The sequence below is a fragment of the Eublepharis macularius genome, chromosome 16 (assembly GCF_028583425.1).
Source record: "Eublepharis macularius isolate TG4126 chromosome 16, MPM_Emac_v1.0, whole genome shotgun sequence".
NCBI lineage: Eukaryota > Metazoa > Chordata > Lepidosauria > Squamata > Eublepharidae > Eublepharis > Eublepharis macularius.
Genome location: NC_072805.1, coordinates 48,956,517 through 48,975,041, shown reverse-complemented (window position 1 = coordinate 48,975,041; position 18,525 = coordinate 48,956,517). Strand labels below are relative to the sequence as shown.

The following is an 18,525-nucleotide window of genomic DNA, read 5'->3' as shown; positions in this document are numbered from 1 at the left end:
AGGCCCCCTTTCTGGGTTCTTTTTGGACTCCCAGTCCATCCCTCCTGCCCTGCGGGGATGATTCACTGGGGCCATACCAATCAGCAACCACCAGACCACCTGCTACCACAGAGCCTATGTGATTCAGACGGCTGCGGTGGTGGCTATCGGATAGCTTGACACCATTGCATCCTCTGCAACTGCTGAAATTGCATTGATTTTGTTGCTAGTGAGCCCAGTGTTACTCGCTTGGGCCCAGTGGCAGCCTCTGTACAACGTGAGCAAATTGACCAGGCCCAGCAGTGGCAAGCACACAATTCCCCTGAGTGACTTGCTATCACGTCACTCTTACAACTTGGCCAGGCTTTTCCTAGCAGAGGCTGCCCAGGAGAGAGGAGGAGGAGGAAACTGAGTGCCAGTGTCGTGGTTAGCGTGGAAGAGCCAGGTCTGTGAGAGCCAGGCTCAGATTCCCACTCCTCGGACTCCGTCTTGAGCCAAGCAAAAGGCATCACTGCCACAACTTTTCCACCACCACCATTCCGGTACTAAATACCTGCTGAACTGTTACACTGCCTAGTTAAAATCCCAGGGCTTGGGAGACACCATCTTTTGTCACGCTAAGCCACCACTCTGACCTTACAGGACAGGGCAAAGGGTTAAAGATGAAGCAGAATCCTGAAAAGACAAGAAAGCAAGACCCACAATAGCAGGCCAGAGAAAGCATCTTCCCGTCTTCCCTGGCAGCCTCTGTGCCCCACCCAGCTGGCTCTGCTCGACCCACAACCGCCTGACCCCAAGTGAACGGGTGAGCTGGCAGAGTCACACCGCAGAAGCGCCTGGGAAGCTGCATTTCAGGAGATGCCTCATGCAAGGCAAATAGCCACAGAGCTGCCAAACCCTCCCTGGTTGCCAACCAGGGAGCGGGTGCGGGAATGTGCCTGGCCCGCCCACCTTCCCTCACATGCTGAGCCGCTCTGCCTGCCAGGCGTGCAGTCTGCTCAGCTGAAGGAGGCTGACACTGGGCTTCTGCCCCACCCAGCGCCCTGAGGCTAACCACAGCCCTTAGAGAGGCTCATGTGTTTACACACGGAGGCACGTCGAAACCACATGACATCACTCACAGGACATGTAAGCAGACCCACAACTCCAAGTGTTGATTCACGGAAGGTGGGGAAAGCTCAGCCCTGTGTGGCTGTTTCATTCCTGCTGAACCTGAGAGGAGTGCAAAAAGAGGCAAGCCTTCAGACGCCAAGGACGGGCACCTGGCCAGAGCTTGGAGCGCAGGCGTAACTACTGACAAGCCCTTCATAACGTGACATGTTGAGGATGTGGAGGTGGGGCTCCCCTTTGACCACTGGGCACCCAGTGTGTCTAGGCGGAGCTCGCAGCCGGTCCCTTCTTGAAACAGCAGAGGGCAGGTCTGAAGGCCAGCGAGCACCTGCCAGACCCTCTCTGCAGCCAAAGACCCTACAACACAGGCCGCCTCCCTCCAAGCGACTGTCCTCAGGCAGCCGTTTGTTGGCTGTCCCACCACTTAGGGTGGCCCCTCCGGCATCGAGCAGAGCCCGGGCCTTCTCCACCAGGGCCCCTGCTCTGCAGAATGGGCTTCCAGAGGAGGTGAGGGGGGCCCTCCTTGGAGAGCTTCAGGAGGCGCTGCAAGGATGGCTTGTTTGCCAGGGCTTTGGAGGGGTGTGGAAAGGGCAAGCATCTTTCGAGGAGAAGAGGGAGAAGTTGGTTTTAACTGGAATTTTTTTTACTATTACTGTAAGCCTCCTTGAACCGTGTGGAAAAGCAAGGTAAAAGGGTTTTAATAAATACACAAGTTTGGAACCAGGCAGAGGCTATGAGACAGAAACGCTTTCTCCTTCCCGCTATTAAGGCCCTAAACATAGCAAGGCTTTTGCTTTGCTTTCAGCACCTTAGCCCCCTCCCCTGCTTTCATAAGAAACGAGAAGCAGGGCTGGGGGCGGGGTCTGCAAGTAATGCTCTCTAGGCACGAGCCAGACAAATCTCGGGAAAGATGAGTCGCATCTGTGGCGATGCCCAGCAGTGGTGTCATCTCTGCCAGATGTGCTTCCATGCCACTGAAACACATGAAAAGAAGGTGCGGTGGAAGTAGAAAAGGAGACTGCTTAACCAGGCTGGTATAATGCTTATTAACTGAAAGCCAGCAGGGTGCAGTGGCTCAAGTGTCCGCCTCGGAGCGGTGGTGGTAGAGGAAAGTGCCATCACGTCATAGCTGACTTGCGACAACTCCTGCTGGGGTGATCAAGGCAAGAGGCTAGCCGTGGTGGTTTTGCCATTGCCTGCCTCTGCACAGTGACCCTGGTCTCCTCTAGAGGTCTCCCATCCAATTACTAACCCAGGCTGACCCTGCTTAACGTCCAAGATCTAATGAGACTGGGCTTGCCTGGGCTGTCCGGGCAGGGTCCCTGTGGCCTTGGGGTTCAAATCCCCACTCTGTCATTGGGCCACTCACACACTGCCAAGCCCAACCCGCCCCACAGGGCTATTTGTGAGGATAAAATGTAGGTGAGGAGAATGACGCACGCTGCTTTGGGTCCCAAATGGGGAGAAAAGCAGGGTATAAAAGAAGAAAACCAAGCCAAACAAGAAGCGAGAAGGGGGGGGGGGGACCCGGCCACACCCACGCGCAGGAGCTGCTCTCTACTGGAGGCTCCTTGGTTGGGACCACCTTGGGCTCCACCCCCCTGGCCACCAGCGTCCATCCCTTCCCCTTGAGGAGGCCTGCAGGTGCCACATGTGCCAACACTCTCCCCTGATCTGGACTATCGCCACAAGAATAAAAATGCCCCTGCAGCAAAACAAACAAAAGCAAAACAGAAGGGCAGAGAATCCCATCAGCTCTTCAATGGATTCAGTGAGGAAGCAGCCCTTCGGAAAGAATTTCTTCAAAAGAAGCACGCAGGGCCAGCAGGACGACGGAGCTCCTGTAAGGGGCCTCCCTTGCACGAAGCCCCCCACCCTTGAGGGCTGCTGCCTCACTGAATCCATTGCTCGGTGCTGACCGGACTGGTCAGAAGGGATGACCCCCCCTCCCCCCAGGCCTCCAACCACTTTAGCAAAGTCTGGCTCCAAGAGAGAGCAAGCACCTGGCTCTCCAGGTGGGCAGAAGGCAGCTAATTTCTGGAGTGCAGCCTTCAACCCCTCCAGGTTTGCCAGCTCATTTTATAAAACGTATGCCAACAGAACCCCATGGAGGGAGTCCTGGCCAAGGCCTCAGCCTCAGGCAGACAAGCTCTATTTGACACAGGCCGCCGGCGGCTGCAGCGGCAAAGGAGGGCTGCAGTTCGGAGGGATGAGCCTCCAAAGGAAGCCGAGGCATTGAGGTCTTTGAAGGATCCACCCTGACACAGCAAGTCAAGGAACTGTGTCAATTGCTGCTGAATTGACAGGATCTGTACCAACAAAGAGACGCCAGCAGGAGTCCTTAGCATGCCTTCCCTGGAAAGGATTCCCTTGCTGCACCCTGAAATCCTCTTCAGAAATCTTCATTCTGCATACAAGAATGTCCGGAAGTCCCTTGTGGAGTACCACTATCTCTCCTGCACGGCCAATGCGAGTCCACAAAAACTTGCTTTGAGTGAAGCCCAGGACCTCTTCAAAGATGCAGCTCACAGGGCAGGGATACAACTCAGTTCAACTTCGGCAATGGCCAGTTATAGCCAAGGAGCAGAAGAAGAGGAGGGGTCAGGAAGGCAAGAGGCGAGAACACCAGGCAGGGCCCAGCGGGGCAACAGGGCGCAAGCATTCAGGATGCTGCCCAGGACCCAGGCAGCAAGCACTGGATGAAGAAACCGTGACACAGGGAGAAGCAGCAATCGGGGGATCCAGGCAGGCCAAGCCACGTGCAAAGCCCAACTGGCCAAAGCCAGGACAAAGAAGTTTCAGAAGCTAGCCAGTGCTGATCGAACAGTCGAGAGAAGAGCCAGGTGTCGCCACTCCAACGTTGAGAGGGACAGAGAGACTCTGTATGCCTAGCCAGGGACTACAGAAGCTGGGCAAACGGGCGAGGAGGGCAGCAGTGGACAGAGAACTGGGTCAGCAGAAGCAAGGAAGGGGCACAGAGCACGTCTAGGTCATCCACAGAGCTCCAATTTAAACACTGCCTTGAAACCCTCCATGGCAGACAGGGGGGAGCAAAAAGAGTGCCATCCCATAGTTAACATGGGAAAGAAACATGGCATCAGAGGAGCACGCACACACCCACCGTCCCGTGGGCCATCCTGGGCCAAGGCCAGCCCTGCTCCACTCAGCACAGAAGAGGCAAAGCCCCTCCTTTTCCAGGCTCCAGCCTGGCAGCCAGCTTCACCTGGCAGATCCACGAGACCCAACAGCAAGGAAACAAAGGAAACGACACAAGCTGGGGGACTGGCGCGCCTCCCTGGTAGCTGCTGCTCCCCAGAGTCTGCCACGCTCTTTTCCCGAAGACGACCACCTAACCCGCATCACAGGATTCTTTCGACGGATCGAGCATTCTTTGCCGCTTTAAGAGGACACTGAGCTACTCGGGCTAAAAGACGAGGGGGCCCGCACCTCGGCAGGACTGTTAGCGAGGAGGAAGAAGGGCTTTGCTTCTCTGTGTGCAGGACCACTGGGGGAGGGGGGCTAGAGGGACGGCAGGCAAAGGGGACTGACAGCCCTGGACGCTGGGCAAGGGACCACCGGCGTGCCAGTTCAATGGCGGTGGTGAGGAGCAGGAAGGACTGACACTGTCTCCAGCAGCACCACCCGCTGCCCCCTCTGTCTCCTGCATCCTGTCTGCACTTTGAAAAGCAGGGCGGCGGGGGGGGGGAGGGACTTGCCGGCTGCCACTGGAGCAAGGAAATTTGCTTTGGGGCCAACAGTGGCTTCTGGCACCTGCCTCCACATATCCTCTTCCCAGGGGGATCTCAATCCCCACCCCTGCCCCGTTTCACGTCCAGAGGCTTTGAGAAGCAGAAACCACTGAACAGGGGGAAAGGTGCAGGAGCATGAACCCGACAGATCCAGCGATCCCTTCCCTCCAGAGGACAGAACCACCGCCTGACCCCTCCTGTGCAGCATGAGGAATTTTCACTCCTGGGGGTGCAACACCTTCCTTGGATGAAAACCAACCCAATTCCACCTCTGCTTGTGCCCATACTCCCCAAGCACTAAGGAAAAAGGAAAAGGCAGTCCCGCGCAGATATCTCCAGGGAACTCATAATGGAGGGATACAAAGAGAAGGAGCGTCCCTTTCGAACCAGGCACCTCTTCCGGCGCTGGCGGATCTTCGCAGTTACCTGCAGCAAGTGAGCTGCTTGCCGCTGCTGAACCGCACAGAGCAGCAGCTGGCCCCAAGTCAGGCCACCGGCCCCTCGGGCATGCACTGCCCACTGCCAGAGGGGCAGGGGGGGGGGGAAAGTCAGCCTTTGGAGGTGCCCGGGACTGAATCCAGGACCCCCCCATGCAAAGCAGCCCCCCCTCCTCAAGTCCCATTGCAGGCGGCAACTCAAAGGCCAAGCTGCCTCGTGGGTCACTTAAGGAGACAACGGCCTCCTCTTGCACCCACTAGGTAGGAAGCACAGCTCCACGTTCCCACTGCCACTGTCAAGGGTGGAGATGACCCTCGAGGGCCTGTCCAGCAGCACGAAATGCCCCCAAGCCCCCTGGCTCAATGAGGGAGACCGCCAGAGTCTCTGGGCCGGGTGCTTCCTGACCACTTGTGGCCTCCAAGAAGCCACTGAGCAGCAACTTGGAAGGAAAATGGCAAAAAGGCAGAGGAAGGAGGATTTCAGGCAGGATAAGCCCTGCGCTCTCTCACCCAGGCAGCATCTGGAGAGGATTTTCTCCAGCACAGAGGCAAGAACTCGATTACATCCAGTTAACTGCACTCTAAACTGATTATGCATGTGCCAGGCTAATGGATTACATTAGCTAGAGGAAAAATAACATCCCACCAGGCTCCACTTGCCACACACCACAACAGGGACATCAGCCCCGGCCGGACTCCTCCCCACGGTTCACACTTTGCCAGTCAAGGCAGAAGCACAACAGCCTGAACTAGACCTGGGGACAAGCTGCACAGGCGATGGCGCCAGTCCCCAAACTGACAACCTCCCAGACCACGTTCAGGCACTCGGGTCTTACTCATGGCCACTAGGGGCCAGCCCCAGGGATCCAGCGGGAGTTATACTGGCCGCTGCATCTCAAGCCAAGCCAGCGCCCTGACATGCTCCTGGCCGTTTCAGCAGGAGAGGGCGGTCTGCTCCCAGGCGCTCGGCCTTGCTTGCAGTGTCTCACTTGGGGGCCTCCATACAGGGAGGAAGCATGGAAGAAGATGGACTTTTTAAAACCCCAATACTTACACCGACAATTAAAGTTTCAGCTGTAAGTCTCTGGGAGGGCATTCTGCCCCCAAACAGGACTCCCCCCCCCCCCCCGCAGCTGAACAACTGGCATTGGAAAAAACCCTCTTTTGGCAAGGGTGAAATGCTTTCCAAGACAAGTTCTGACTCACTCAAAATGTGTAGCATGAAACTTTTTCTGTGAGACAATCCACAGCATGAGGTAATTCCCTCGTATACTGTACACACATACAACATATTTTCAAGGATATGGTTCTTGTTTAAATTTGAATAATTTTGCTGACTATTAATGTGCTATAATGTTTCAGTAATACCTAAGAGTTTAGTTTTTTCAGTGTTACAAAGTTTAATTTGACATCAAATATGCCCTCGGACCTCTCTATCCTATGATATTGTTCCTCTCCAGATAGTACACTCCCATTAGCTTACTGCAGAATATGGTTTTCTAATTTCAACTTTTCATTTTTTCCTGCCTCTCAAATGGCAAAAATAAAGATGCACATGTTACGGTAACAAAGGGTGTGGCAGTTTGCAAGTCTCTCTCAAGTATTAGGAATATTTGCCATTTTGCATTTACACTTTTAAATTCCATAAATATTTTATTTAAAATATTTATGCCAAATTCTATACATAATTTTATGTGCGCACACACACACACACACACACACACACACACCGGGTCTTTTCTTCTGATTGCGATGCGTTTTTTCCCGAGGGGCAAGACAGTAATCCAGCAAAGGACAAAAGGCAGCTGCAGGCGGGAGCCGCAAGGAGCCACACTGGATTCCACAGAGCCCCCAACCGTCAGCTGCCAGAGGACTTGCATGTGGCCTACGGGAACCCAGCAGGCTAATAAGCAGCACAGGGGCACACATAACAATAACACCCGAGGAAGTGGTCTGCTTGGCCTTGGGAGCATCAGCTATCCTTCCATTGGCAATCAATTTGTTTTGACTGTTACAGCAAAAAGTTAGTATTTAGGCGGTAACACGGCAATGCTTTAAATCCGTCCCTTTTCCTCGCCCAGAGGACTCAAAGATGGCATTTGACTCAAGAGCAAGAAGCTGCCTCCTGACGCCCCCCCGCCCCCCCCCATGGGATAAGGGTTGCTGAACTGTCATCCCCCCGCAGGGGACCTTCTGGCAGGCTTTCTGGAAGAAACTCTCCAAGGCCTTCCACAAAGCATGATCTCTAACTCGGCATGTTTATTTGAGTTACATGAACGAAACAGAATTGAAAAAGTAGCACAGGTTAACTTTATATCCCAGTACTAACAAACATGGGAACTGAACTAGGGGGAAAACTGAATACGGGGAAATAAAAAGAGGTTTGGTTTAAATGTTATAGTCAACAAATCCAAAGCTTTATGTAAAAATCATTTTAAATTGAATAATACTGAATCTAAAGACAATGTTGCGTGTACTTTTCTTCCGCAGCTCAACTTTATGGAAAATACCAAAGGGCACTGAAGAGTGTTAAGAAACTGATTCCCTCACCCGCAAAGACCCCCGCAAAGGGTGCGGTGTGGTGCGGTGGCTCCCCACTCCTCCGAGGCCAAGGGGGCTCCCCTGACTGGCTGTCACTCTCCACCGCATCTCTTGCATTATCTGTTAGTTCCATGGCCGCCATCTCCCTTTCGTTGTGTGAGGGGAGGCATGAATTTCAGATCTGGTTGTAGCTTGATCTTTACAGCCAATCAAGTGAATTCATTTTTATTATACTATTATAAATGTTTATGATTTTATCCCCCTGCATCTACAAATCAATTAAACATACATGTACTCTCTCAATTCCTAGAGATAATCACACGGAAAAAATTAACTAGATTAATTCATTTGAAACGGCCCAACTTGACTAATATTGTATTGGAAATGGTGCCCGTTCACTGCTATTCATTGTCTGAAGCAACAGCTCCTTAGAAATGGAAATTCTTCCGTAGAAAAACAAAGCGCTGGGAAATCATCTGCTCCGTTCCGCTGCTTGCCTTTCAGCTTCCCAGAGACACCCCCCCCTTTTCTTGAAGGACATGCATCAGGTGCTCACGGTTCCATCTGGAAGTCTGATGGAATCCAAGGAGTCCAAGGAAGCGAGACTGCCCAGGGAACTTGACTGCTCATACCCAGAAGGCATGCCGGGAAAGCCTCTTCCAGCGGCCATTCACATCCTTGCTTAACCCAAGCATGTAACTCTCCAGGCTTCACTTTCAGAACCGAGTTGTTCCGGTCTGGTTTGCAATGGCCTTGGCTTCCACTGTGCATCTTCACCCAATGCAAGGGGCCAGCATGGCCCTTTAAAACTTGGGACCAGCGTACCTTCAAGGACACCCCTGGGATATGAACCTACTCCACCACTCTCATCACCTTCAGAAGCCCTGCTGCCAAGTGACTCCTCACCTGAGGTGAGAGCAGCGGCAACCCAAGTGCCTCGGATGTCGCACCAAAACTCCGGAACTCCCTCCGCAGGGAGATTCATCCGTCCTCCCGCTATCATTCTCGTCTACCTGTAACAAGCTTTTGCCCGTGTCGGAACCGAGCTTCCACTGACCAAGAGAAAGGTGTATCTTTCTCTTGGAAAGCTTTCAGCAATTAGTTCTCAGACCTGTCAAACAGATTAAGTTCTTTGAACCACCTGTTTATCAGTACATTTATTTTATATAGGGTTCGATACTGCTTTGCAACTCCTTATCAAACACACACAGACACCTGTCTAGAGTTTATTTCACTTTATTGAAAATACACTCTAGTTTTTTAATGAAGCAAGTAATTAAAATATAAATGGTTATTAATATAAATCCTATAAAAACAGAACACAGAAAGGCAATAAGAAATAAGTTTGCTAACATTTCCTAATAAATTCTAAGTTTAACATGATCAAAGTTTCTATGAAATGCATAGGTAAAAATAAGTTCTCTCCTAAATTCTCTCAAGAGATTTCTTCCATCAGAGCTCTGACATTCTATCTGAATTTGCATTTTTATAAGTCATCATATGCAAATATCTAAGGTCTATTCATGTGATAGCACAAACAAATGATAATTGGTCTGATGCTTCATTGAATATTCATAGTTTCTATTGTATCACCTTCCAATTAGTAAAAAATGACGTTATACCCAAACTTGCAAAACAAAACTATAAATCTCTGAGAAACGTCAGAAAGAGTTAAGCTGAGAGATCACTATTGGTTGAATCTCTGATCGAGGAACATTAATCTCGACAGAGTCCACTATTTTAATTAACTGTCAAAAGATTAAAGCACACCTGTTAGAATTACCTAACACTTAGGAAAAAAAACACACAGACGGTTCACGCAAAGTTTGAAAGTTCATCTAGAATGCAAGTGCTTGGCCTGGTACTGTTTATTATTGATTATTGCCATGTGCTTGTATCTATATTGGTGCAACACACCTGGGAGTGATGTCTTTTCTGTTTGGTTTGGTGCACCCTTCCTGACTTCCCTTCCTGCTTATGTTTTAATTGCTGTTTTAAAGATATGTATTATTTTAAAGTTGATTTATAAAGTCTTTTTAACTTTTTGCTGGCTTGAGAGTCCCCAGTAGGGTGAAAAACAGATAACAGATAAAGAATGAAAACAGCAGACCGAGCCTGGTTTACTAACTGCAGCAAACTAATTGTTAGCTGGCAGGGTCTATTTTAAAGAAGACCTCCAGCCCAGCTGAACTGGGCCGAGTACTGAGCAGCTGAGTTATTTGGCTGTCTTCTCACTTCCCTGAAACTTCTCCAACAGCTCCATCTGGGCCCCACCACCACCAAGAAGAAGAAGAAGTGCCTGGACACAAGACGAAGAGAACAACTCCCAGCAGGGATCTAGAGAGGAGAAGGGAAGATGGAGGCAAAACCAGTGAAACTGAAAATGGAAGAAAATGGGGGAGAGGGGGGGGGGTAAGAAAAAGAGCCGGGGTAAGCGAATGGAAGGCATGCAGAGTGAAGCTGCTTAGATTTATGGCAATTTGTACCTGATTGTTCATACTAAAGCCATTACGGGATGATTAGAGAAAAAGGTGAAGCTTTAAGTCCAGTGAAAAAAATCAATAGAAATGTCTGGAGCAATTCTGCTGCACAAGGAAAAGGGCTATTTACTGTACGCTGGGCTTCCCGAGTCCCAGCCGACCTGTCTGGGGTGGGGGAGAAAGAAAGCGGGAGTCAGCTGGGGGTGGGGAAGCTCTGACAGCGCAGCAGCGGCCAAACAGGACAGGCCGTTCTTCAGCGGAGGGCGAGCAGGGCCGAGGACGGGGCGGGGCGGGGGGGGGGGGCAAGCGCAAACCCACACTCTCCTCAGGCCAGGCCCTCCCTTTCAGCTTTAGGGAACTCGCGTGGTCTTTGAGAGGGCTGTGGGTGGGGATGATGAGAGAGAATACCCCAACCCTAACCCTCAGATTCCCTGGAGAAGGTCAAAAAGATCGAGGGGGCACCATAAAACCAGGCGTCCGACTTCTCCATTGGACTCCCCTCCCTGCTCTTCCAAAGCATCAGCTTAGCACAAAAGCTTGCAGGAGTCTCACATGTTCGGCGGCAACTGCCTTTGCCACCAGGATACCGGCAGCACACAGGCCTTTCCCACAATTGCACAGCAGCCAAACCAGGGACGGCAATCCTCCTGATACCTCAGGCTCTTCTCCTGCTCAAGTTCTCTCCTGGACTCCCTGATCTGTGGCAAACCATGCTTTGCTGGTTACCTCCAACCCAGGCCGAAACAGGCTGCTTACCTGTAACCATTGCAGGCTCAAGGCTCAAAGCCGCACCTTCCCCACTCAGCTCCTTTCCACCTGCCACAGCAGTCATGTGCAGGAACTGCTTTGAGGCTTTTAACTCAAAGCTATATTCCAGTTTTTTAAAAAAAATTCTCCTCTTTGGCATGGTATAGTAAGTTTTTTCTTTAGTCCTTATGTGAATGCTGTCCACCAGGCAGCAAGGGAGTTCTCTTTGAGACTCACATACTTCTTTGGGTGCTCCACACTGAATGCCCATAGCGAAGGCTTGTTGTGAAGACCATCACCTTCAAAAATTGTCACAAGTGTGGTAGAAACCTGCCACCAACTGACAGCTATGAAAGTACTACTGTGCGCTTGAAGGAGATGCATAACCACAACACCTCCAAATGCTGTTTAAAATTCACTAGAGGCGAGTTCAAAATTCAAATCAAATCAAATACCTTTATTGGCCTAACAGCATAAACGTGCGTAATCAGCAAGGAGGCAAAAAGATCCTTTTCCCCAGCCCCTGAGACACTCCTATCCTCTTAGACGCACAACAAAGACATTTAGCATTCGTCCAGGGGAGTTTATGCAAAGCAGGAGCAGAACTACCTTTGAAGCAGCTCTGCTATTCAGGGTGGGAAATCCAGTTCAGACGGAACTTGCCATAAACCAAGACGTAAGGGAGGGAACTAGAACGCATGGGCACAATCACAGCTAACTGAACATGGTTTGGCCATTACATGTGAACTGGCACATAAATTAAGTATGTGAATTTGCCACCCATAAACACCTACAGAACCTCACAGAGCCCCACTGTAAGGAAGGTGTTTAAGGTCCCACTTACAACTGTCACATGGGTTGGTGGCAGGAAACTCCAACGCAGAGCGCCACTTGGGAGCACAGGAGAACCCACCTACCTCGGACAACGCCTCTGTTCTCAGATTCTCCGCCTTAGCATCAGCTGGGCGCTGGCTGCCCCGAGAACTGCCTTCCTTCTGGCAGCTCTGACACCAACAAAGGAGACACGTGAGATCCACAAAGCAGCCCTGTTGGATCCAACCAGGGGCCCACCTAGCTCACCTCCCTAATTCACACAGCAGCCAGCCAGTTGTCCTGGAGGACGGGCAGACATGGCATCCAATCCCAATTCTTTCCCTGCTGCTGACCGCAGATGCTGACTGCCCTTGAAGTGCCAGGACAGTGCTGATGGACTTCTCCACTTCCACGACTCTGTCCAATTCCCTTTTAAAGCCACCTGTGCTGGTGGACACCAATCCCTCCACTGGCAGCAAATGCCACAATTTCATTGCTGCTGAGTAAAGAAGTATTTCCTTTTGTCCACCCTGAATCTATTGTCCATCCAACTTCATTGGGTGCCCCTGAGGTCTCCTATTATGGAAGAGGAAGAAGGGGTGACCTCGATCCACTTTCTCCACCCCATGCTCAGTTGTATAAACTTCTCTCATGTCCCCCTTGAGCAGTTTTTTTCTGAACTGAAAAGCCCTTTCCTTTAAGAAAGGTGCTCTGCTCATTTAATCACCGCAGTGGCCCTCTTCTGTGCTTTTTCCTAGCTCTGCAGTGTTTTTTTTTCAGATGTGGCAACCAGAATTGTTATATGGCATGCCAAATGAGACCACAAAATAGATTAACAGCCAATATTGGTCATTTTATGTTCAATCCCTTTCTTAAATACGCCCCAGCACGGAGTTTGCCTTTTTCAACACCGCACATCCCAAGTCCCCGTTTCCATGGATCGATCCAGCACCACCCCAGGAACTTTCCCTCCCGCTCCATCAGCAGAGATTTCAATTTAGGGAGTTTTGTTCTAATGTGCATTATCCTAAATGGAACTGTGTTTGCCACTCACCCCATTTAGAGCAATCCTCTTTGGTTTGCATCATCCCGAATAATTTATCATTCACAAACTTGGCCACTGCACTGTTCAGCCCCAATTCCAGATCATTTATGAACAATGTGAATAGGACTGGATCCAAAAGTGATCCTTGCAGGGCCCCATTGCTCACTTTCCTCCATTGCAAGAACTGCCAGTTTATTCTTATTCTCTGCTCCTGATGCTTAACCGATGTTTACTCCATAAAAGGTCTTGTCCTCGTATCCAGTGACTGCTCTGCTGACTCAGTAGCCTCTGGCAAGGTGCCTCATCAAAGGCCTTGGGGAAGCCTGCATCTATCATCATCATCATCATCATCATCAACAACAACAACAACAACAACAACAACTGTATTTACAGCCTCCCTTTCTCTCTGCAGGGATAGTCAGTGACAGTCCATACAAGAGATATCCAATAAGCCCAGTGTAGGTCAAGGCCATCCATTTGAGGAGACATCTAATGAAGAAAAGACTAGGATTATAATGTCTAGCGGATCACCCTTATTTATAAATTTGTTAACCCTCTCAGAGAACCTCAAAACCTTGGTGAGGCAGGGCTTCCCTTGGCAGAAGCCTTGCTGATTTTCCCTCACCACGTTTTGTTCCTCGTTGTTTCTATATTTAACAGCCGTTTCTACTGATGTACCTGGAACAAATATTAGGCAACCTGGCTTATCATCACTTGGATCTCCTCTGAACAGTTTTTAAAAATTGCTAACACTTTGGGGTCACCTCCGCTTTACTCAGTTCTTGAAACCCCTTCCTGAAAACAGAGGTTCTCATGGGGATATGCGCCCTGCATTTTCCACAGTGAAAACAGACAAGAACGCCTTCAGTTTCTCTGCCATCTCCCCATCTTTCTTAAGTAACACTTCCATTTCTTCAGCAGTCAATGGGCCAACTGCCTCCCTGGCCAGTTTTCCGCTCCTGATATATCTGAAGAAATGCTCATTGTTTAACTTACTGTTCTCAGCAACCTGCTCCTCAGATTCCCTTTTTGCTCATCTTATCATCATCTTACATTGGTTCTGCTACCACCTGTGCTCCTCTTTGTTACCTTTGTTCAGGCACCAGGCCCTCTATGTTTTGGACGAAGCCTTCTTGCCTGGGGTCATGAACCATACAAGCATCCTTTAGGCTAGGTGACTCACCTTTCCTAACCAGGGGTATGCAGTCTATTTGGGCTTCAATTAATGTGCTTTTAAGTAACTTTCAAATGTCCTGGGGAGATGTGATTGTTGTGGTCCTTTTTTTCAGCTTCCTTCTGACTAGTTTCCTCTTCTGAAATCATGTATGACTGTTCAGGACTTTGGAGGCAACTTTCCGTTCACATGAACACTGAGTTTAATAGCACTGTGCTCAGTGTTCCCATCTACATCTCACATTCCAGTTCCACCCAGAGCCAAGACCAGGGTCACGTCCTCTCTACATGGCCAACTATTCCTATGCACAGTTATGGCTCCCAGAAACCTCAGCTCTAGAGCATGACTTCAACATACAATTACCCTTTTCCTTCTCTCTTCTTTCACAGTTTTGGTCTGGTGGGCAACAGGATGCCCCAACAGTAAATCAGCACCCCTCCTCTGCCCAGCACACAGGCTTAAGTTAAGCCACCCACACCCATCTATCCGGGAGGAGGGGCAGAACCAGGGATACAAGTGGTGGGCAGGCAGACAGAGGTGAGGGAGGGACTGCTCTGGACCCCAAACAAATAATTAAGCTTTGGAGTCTCTCTAGAAAAACTGCTCCTGGCAAAACAAGGGATAAAACCAAGCCACGTGAGTGTTCCCGTCAAGTGATTTTGCCCAGCTAAGCTTCCTGAGAAAGGGCCTTACCTTGTAGAGCTTCAGACTGGCCTCGTGCCTGGAGTTGACTGTGTGCAGGCGCAGCTTGTCCAGACTGTTGGTGTAATAGTCACAAGCATTGCACTTCAAATGCACGGGGTTACCAATGGCCACACACTTGAGCCGCCACTCGTTGGCCTTGCCCCCCTCCTTGATGTGCGCTACCAGCTGGTACTTCTGCACATGCTTGTCAGTCTTGCAATGGAGCTGGAAATTAGCCTTCAGCTGAGTGTTATAGCGACACAGCTTGCACTGATAAGAGTCCCCCATCACCACCTTCCACTCCTCTTCCGGCAGGCTGCGTTCTGTGTTCATATGCAGCCCCAGCAGGTCCAAATTGTCAGTGCTGAACTTGTTGCACACAGCACACTGGAAAAGCTTCAGAGATGGGTCATTGGTTTGCGTGAAGGTCTCCCCCAGGTTCATGAGCTCCTCGGACACCAGCTGCCCACCCCCAAGCCGCATGTCCAGGGGGATCTCTCCACCCACTGCACAAAGAAAAGAGAAAGGCAGTCAGAAAACAAAGGACGACGGAGGGCTCTCCTTACCATCCGCTCCATGGCCAGCATCCCACCCAGAAGTATCAGCCACCAAGAGCATCCCAAGGGGATAGGCTACTCCTCCCCACCCCCGTGTTAACCCTGAGGCCCGCAGGGGACGTTTGGGGGAAGCCTCTAATGAAATGTTTTCCCTTTCAAGAGGAGAGAAATGCTCTTATAAAGCTCACTGACTAAGATTGCCTCTGAGATCAAAGATTCAAAGATCCCTACAGGGATCCCTGCCAACTCTCACCAGATTCCCCTACAAGCAACACATTTTGAGCACGCTGGGGGGAAACATGTCCAGATGCTGCCGAATACCAGACTACTCTAGGGGTTTCCCCTGTGCCACTCAGCCACTCCTGCTTCTCCCCTGCCTCTGGATTTGCCACCAAGAGAAGCAAGGAAGGAACACTTGGAGACAGACCCAGGCACCCGGTTTCTGTTCACGCACACCCGACATTTGCTGTAGCCCACGAAGCTCACAGGATCAGAAGCTACGCTGCTCTCAGACACAGATGCTGAGTAGCGATCGCATCCATCAAACTCTACCATTCCATGCTGTTATCTAAGTTAGCTGACTATCCAAGGATATCGCTACTCCTCATTTACAGGGATTCTTTTGTCCTGAGGTCTCTAAAATCTCCTGCAGAAACAAAAGACAGGTTTAACAGTCAGGTCTGCGTGTTGATCCTAAGCCCGGACAATAACACTTTCCTTATGGTGTCTATTTTCAACTTTTATTTTATGCCCATTTTTCATCTTGGCATCTAAGATATGTTTAGGAAACTCTGGGTGCAGCCGCCCACAGCTCTACAGTACTGTGTACAATTTGAATTTTCTGAAGTATAATTTGTTTATATCAAAGATACATAAGGCTTTACATTATAAAGAAACTTCATATTCCGATATGTGATGGATAGCATCCAGGGTTTTTTTTACAAATCTAATATTTGAATTGTTCTTTCTCTCTTACTTGTAAGTTAGCTCTGTCAATAACGCAATACCTCAAATCCATCTATTCCATTCCACCACTCAAGGCGAGGTTTCAGGCACCCATTTTGCAGCAATACATATCCTTGCAGCGAACAGTAAATGAGTGACTAATTCTACATTGTCTGTCCCCTCACAATTTTTAAGACAGACTCACAATGCCACTTCTAGGTCTTTTAGTATTACATAATCTGTTATTTCTCTAATCACAGCTAAGACCCGTTCCCCAAAAGGAATTACTGGACAGTTCCAAAATACAACCATTCTATCTGTCCGTAAAAACAGGTATAGATTAAAAAGGTAAAGGTAGTCCCCTGTGCAAGCACCAAGTCATTACTGACCCATGGGGGGACGTCACATCACGACGTTTCTTGGCAGACTTTTTGTTATGGGGTGGTTTGCCATTGCCTTCCCCGGTCATCTACACTTTACCCCCAGGAAACTGGGTACTCATTTTACCGACCTTGGAAGGATGGAAGGCTGAGTCAACCTTGAGCCAGCTACCTGAACCCGGCTTCCGCCGGGATCGAACTCAGGTTGTGAGCAGAGCTTGGGCTGCAGTACTGCAGCTTACCACTTTGCACCACAGGGCTCTTCCACAAGGTATAGATTAGCCATAGCAAAATGCTGGCGAGGTCAACCTTTAAAAGCAGATACAATACATGTATTTCCACTATTTTTTTGAATAAAAATAAGACATTTATACTTCTGCATGTCAAATAATACTTCTGCATGTCAAATAATACAATGAAGAACAAACACAAGTTAAAAAGTTAGGTTTGATAGGAGAAAAGAAGCCGAGCATCTCCGTTTTCTCTCACCAATATGTCCCTTAACCCCACAAACAGTTTGGAAGGCACGGTTTTCTTCTGCAGCTTTCAAATTTCCAGAAATGTCTCAGCTCTAAGCAGACTCTCCTTCCCACCCTCGCCAGCACTCTGCCCTTCTGAGTTTTCCAAACTGGTGCATAAAAACCACAGGAGACTTCACCAAGGCAGGAACACATAGGTTCAACGTCAACAGCACACCACGTTACAATTAAAACGCTTAACTACAGTTTAGGGTCATGGTTTGCAAATGGCTGGCAGAACAGCAAGCATGTTGGGGAGTGGACTGGGGTTAGCTATGGCCTGGCATGATGTGTGCCATGGCTACAGCCCTTGCTTTGCCTCCAAGGTTGCCAACGCCATGGAGACAAGAGAGAACTGACACCATGGGCAGCTAGGTAAGCCAGCCACTTTCAGTGAAGCTCACCTTCCCATGTTGGTACTGGGAGGATAAAATGGAGGAGGGGAGAATGACCGAAGCCACTTTGGGTCCCCCCACTGGGAAGAAAAGCAGGGCACAGAGATCTAAATAAACGTAAATCAATACAAAGAAGGGAGCACAAGGTAATCAGCTTTAAGCCGCGCTTTACGGCTTGTGCTTCTGGAAGCTCAACCCACGGTTAGTACAAACGCAGCCCCCATCACACCGCTGACTCCACTGTTAAGAGGTGCATCTTGTTATGTAAGGAGAAGCCAAGCAACCAGGCGGCTGTACTTGGACACGTCAGCCAGACCACCCAGAACTTGGATTCGTGGGGCAAAAACGGAAACAGCCGAGAACAGAACGGCCTTTGGCTGCATTCAAGCCTGGTTTAGCTGTGAGCAAGTCCCACCCCAGTGCCATCACCCTTCACAGAGGGCAGCAGAAAACAGCGGCACAAGAACAGGAGGGAAACTCATGGAGGGGAACAGGTTGTCCAGTAGCTCCCACGGGAAGGTCTCTCTTCCACGCCTCCTCCTCCTCACACACAATTCAGCACATTAAGACAGACTTCCACAAAATAATCACAAACACCCCTCTTCAGCAGTCCTATACAGGGAACATTTTTTTTTTGCCCCTGACCACAGAACACTGCTGTCACCTTTGGCTCCTTGCTATGCCACCCCCCCTCCCCTTCAACCAAGAAGGGCCCCAAAGTCCCGCTCCCCCCTGGGCCAGGGCTTCCTGCAGCATTTCCCACAACGGCTGCCATTCTCATGACCTATACAGGAACAACACTGCCTTGGTCAAAGGACAACGGCCTTTGCAAGGATTGTAAATGTTTAGTTATGTGTCCAATAAAAACTATCAATGGCAGAGAATATATTGGACAAAAGGTTTTGAATGAACAGGTAACAAACTGTAAATACAGCTCTCTGAAAAGCTTGTTAGCATTTCACAAGGAAGGC

At 49.9% G+C, this 18,525-nt stretch overlaps 1 protein-coding gene across 2 annotated transcripts in view; it reads right to left on the bottom strand.

The window, feature by feature from the left end:
• Positions 1-18,525, bottom strand: part of ZFHX3 (zinc finger homeobox 3) — a 136,393-nt gene that overhangs the window by 66,353 nt on the left and 51,515 nt on the right. For both annotated transcript variants that reach the window (XM_055000204.1, XM_055000205.1), the window contains exon 3: positions 14,769-15,265. In XM_055000204.1, coding sequence (XP_054856179.1) covers positions 14,769-15,265 — 497 coding nt within the window. The remainder of the gene's footprint in view (positions 1-14,768; positions 15,266-18,525) is intronic.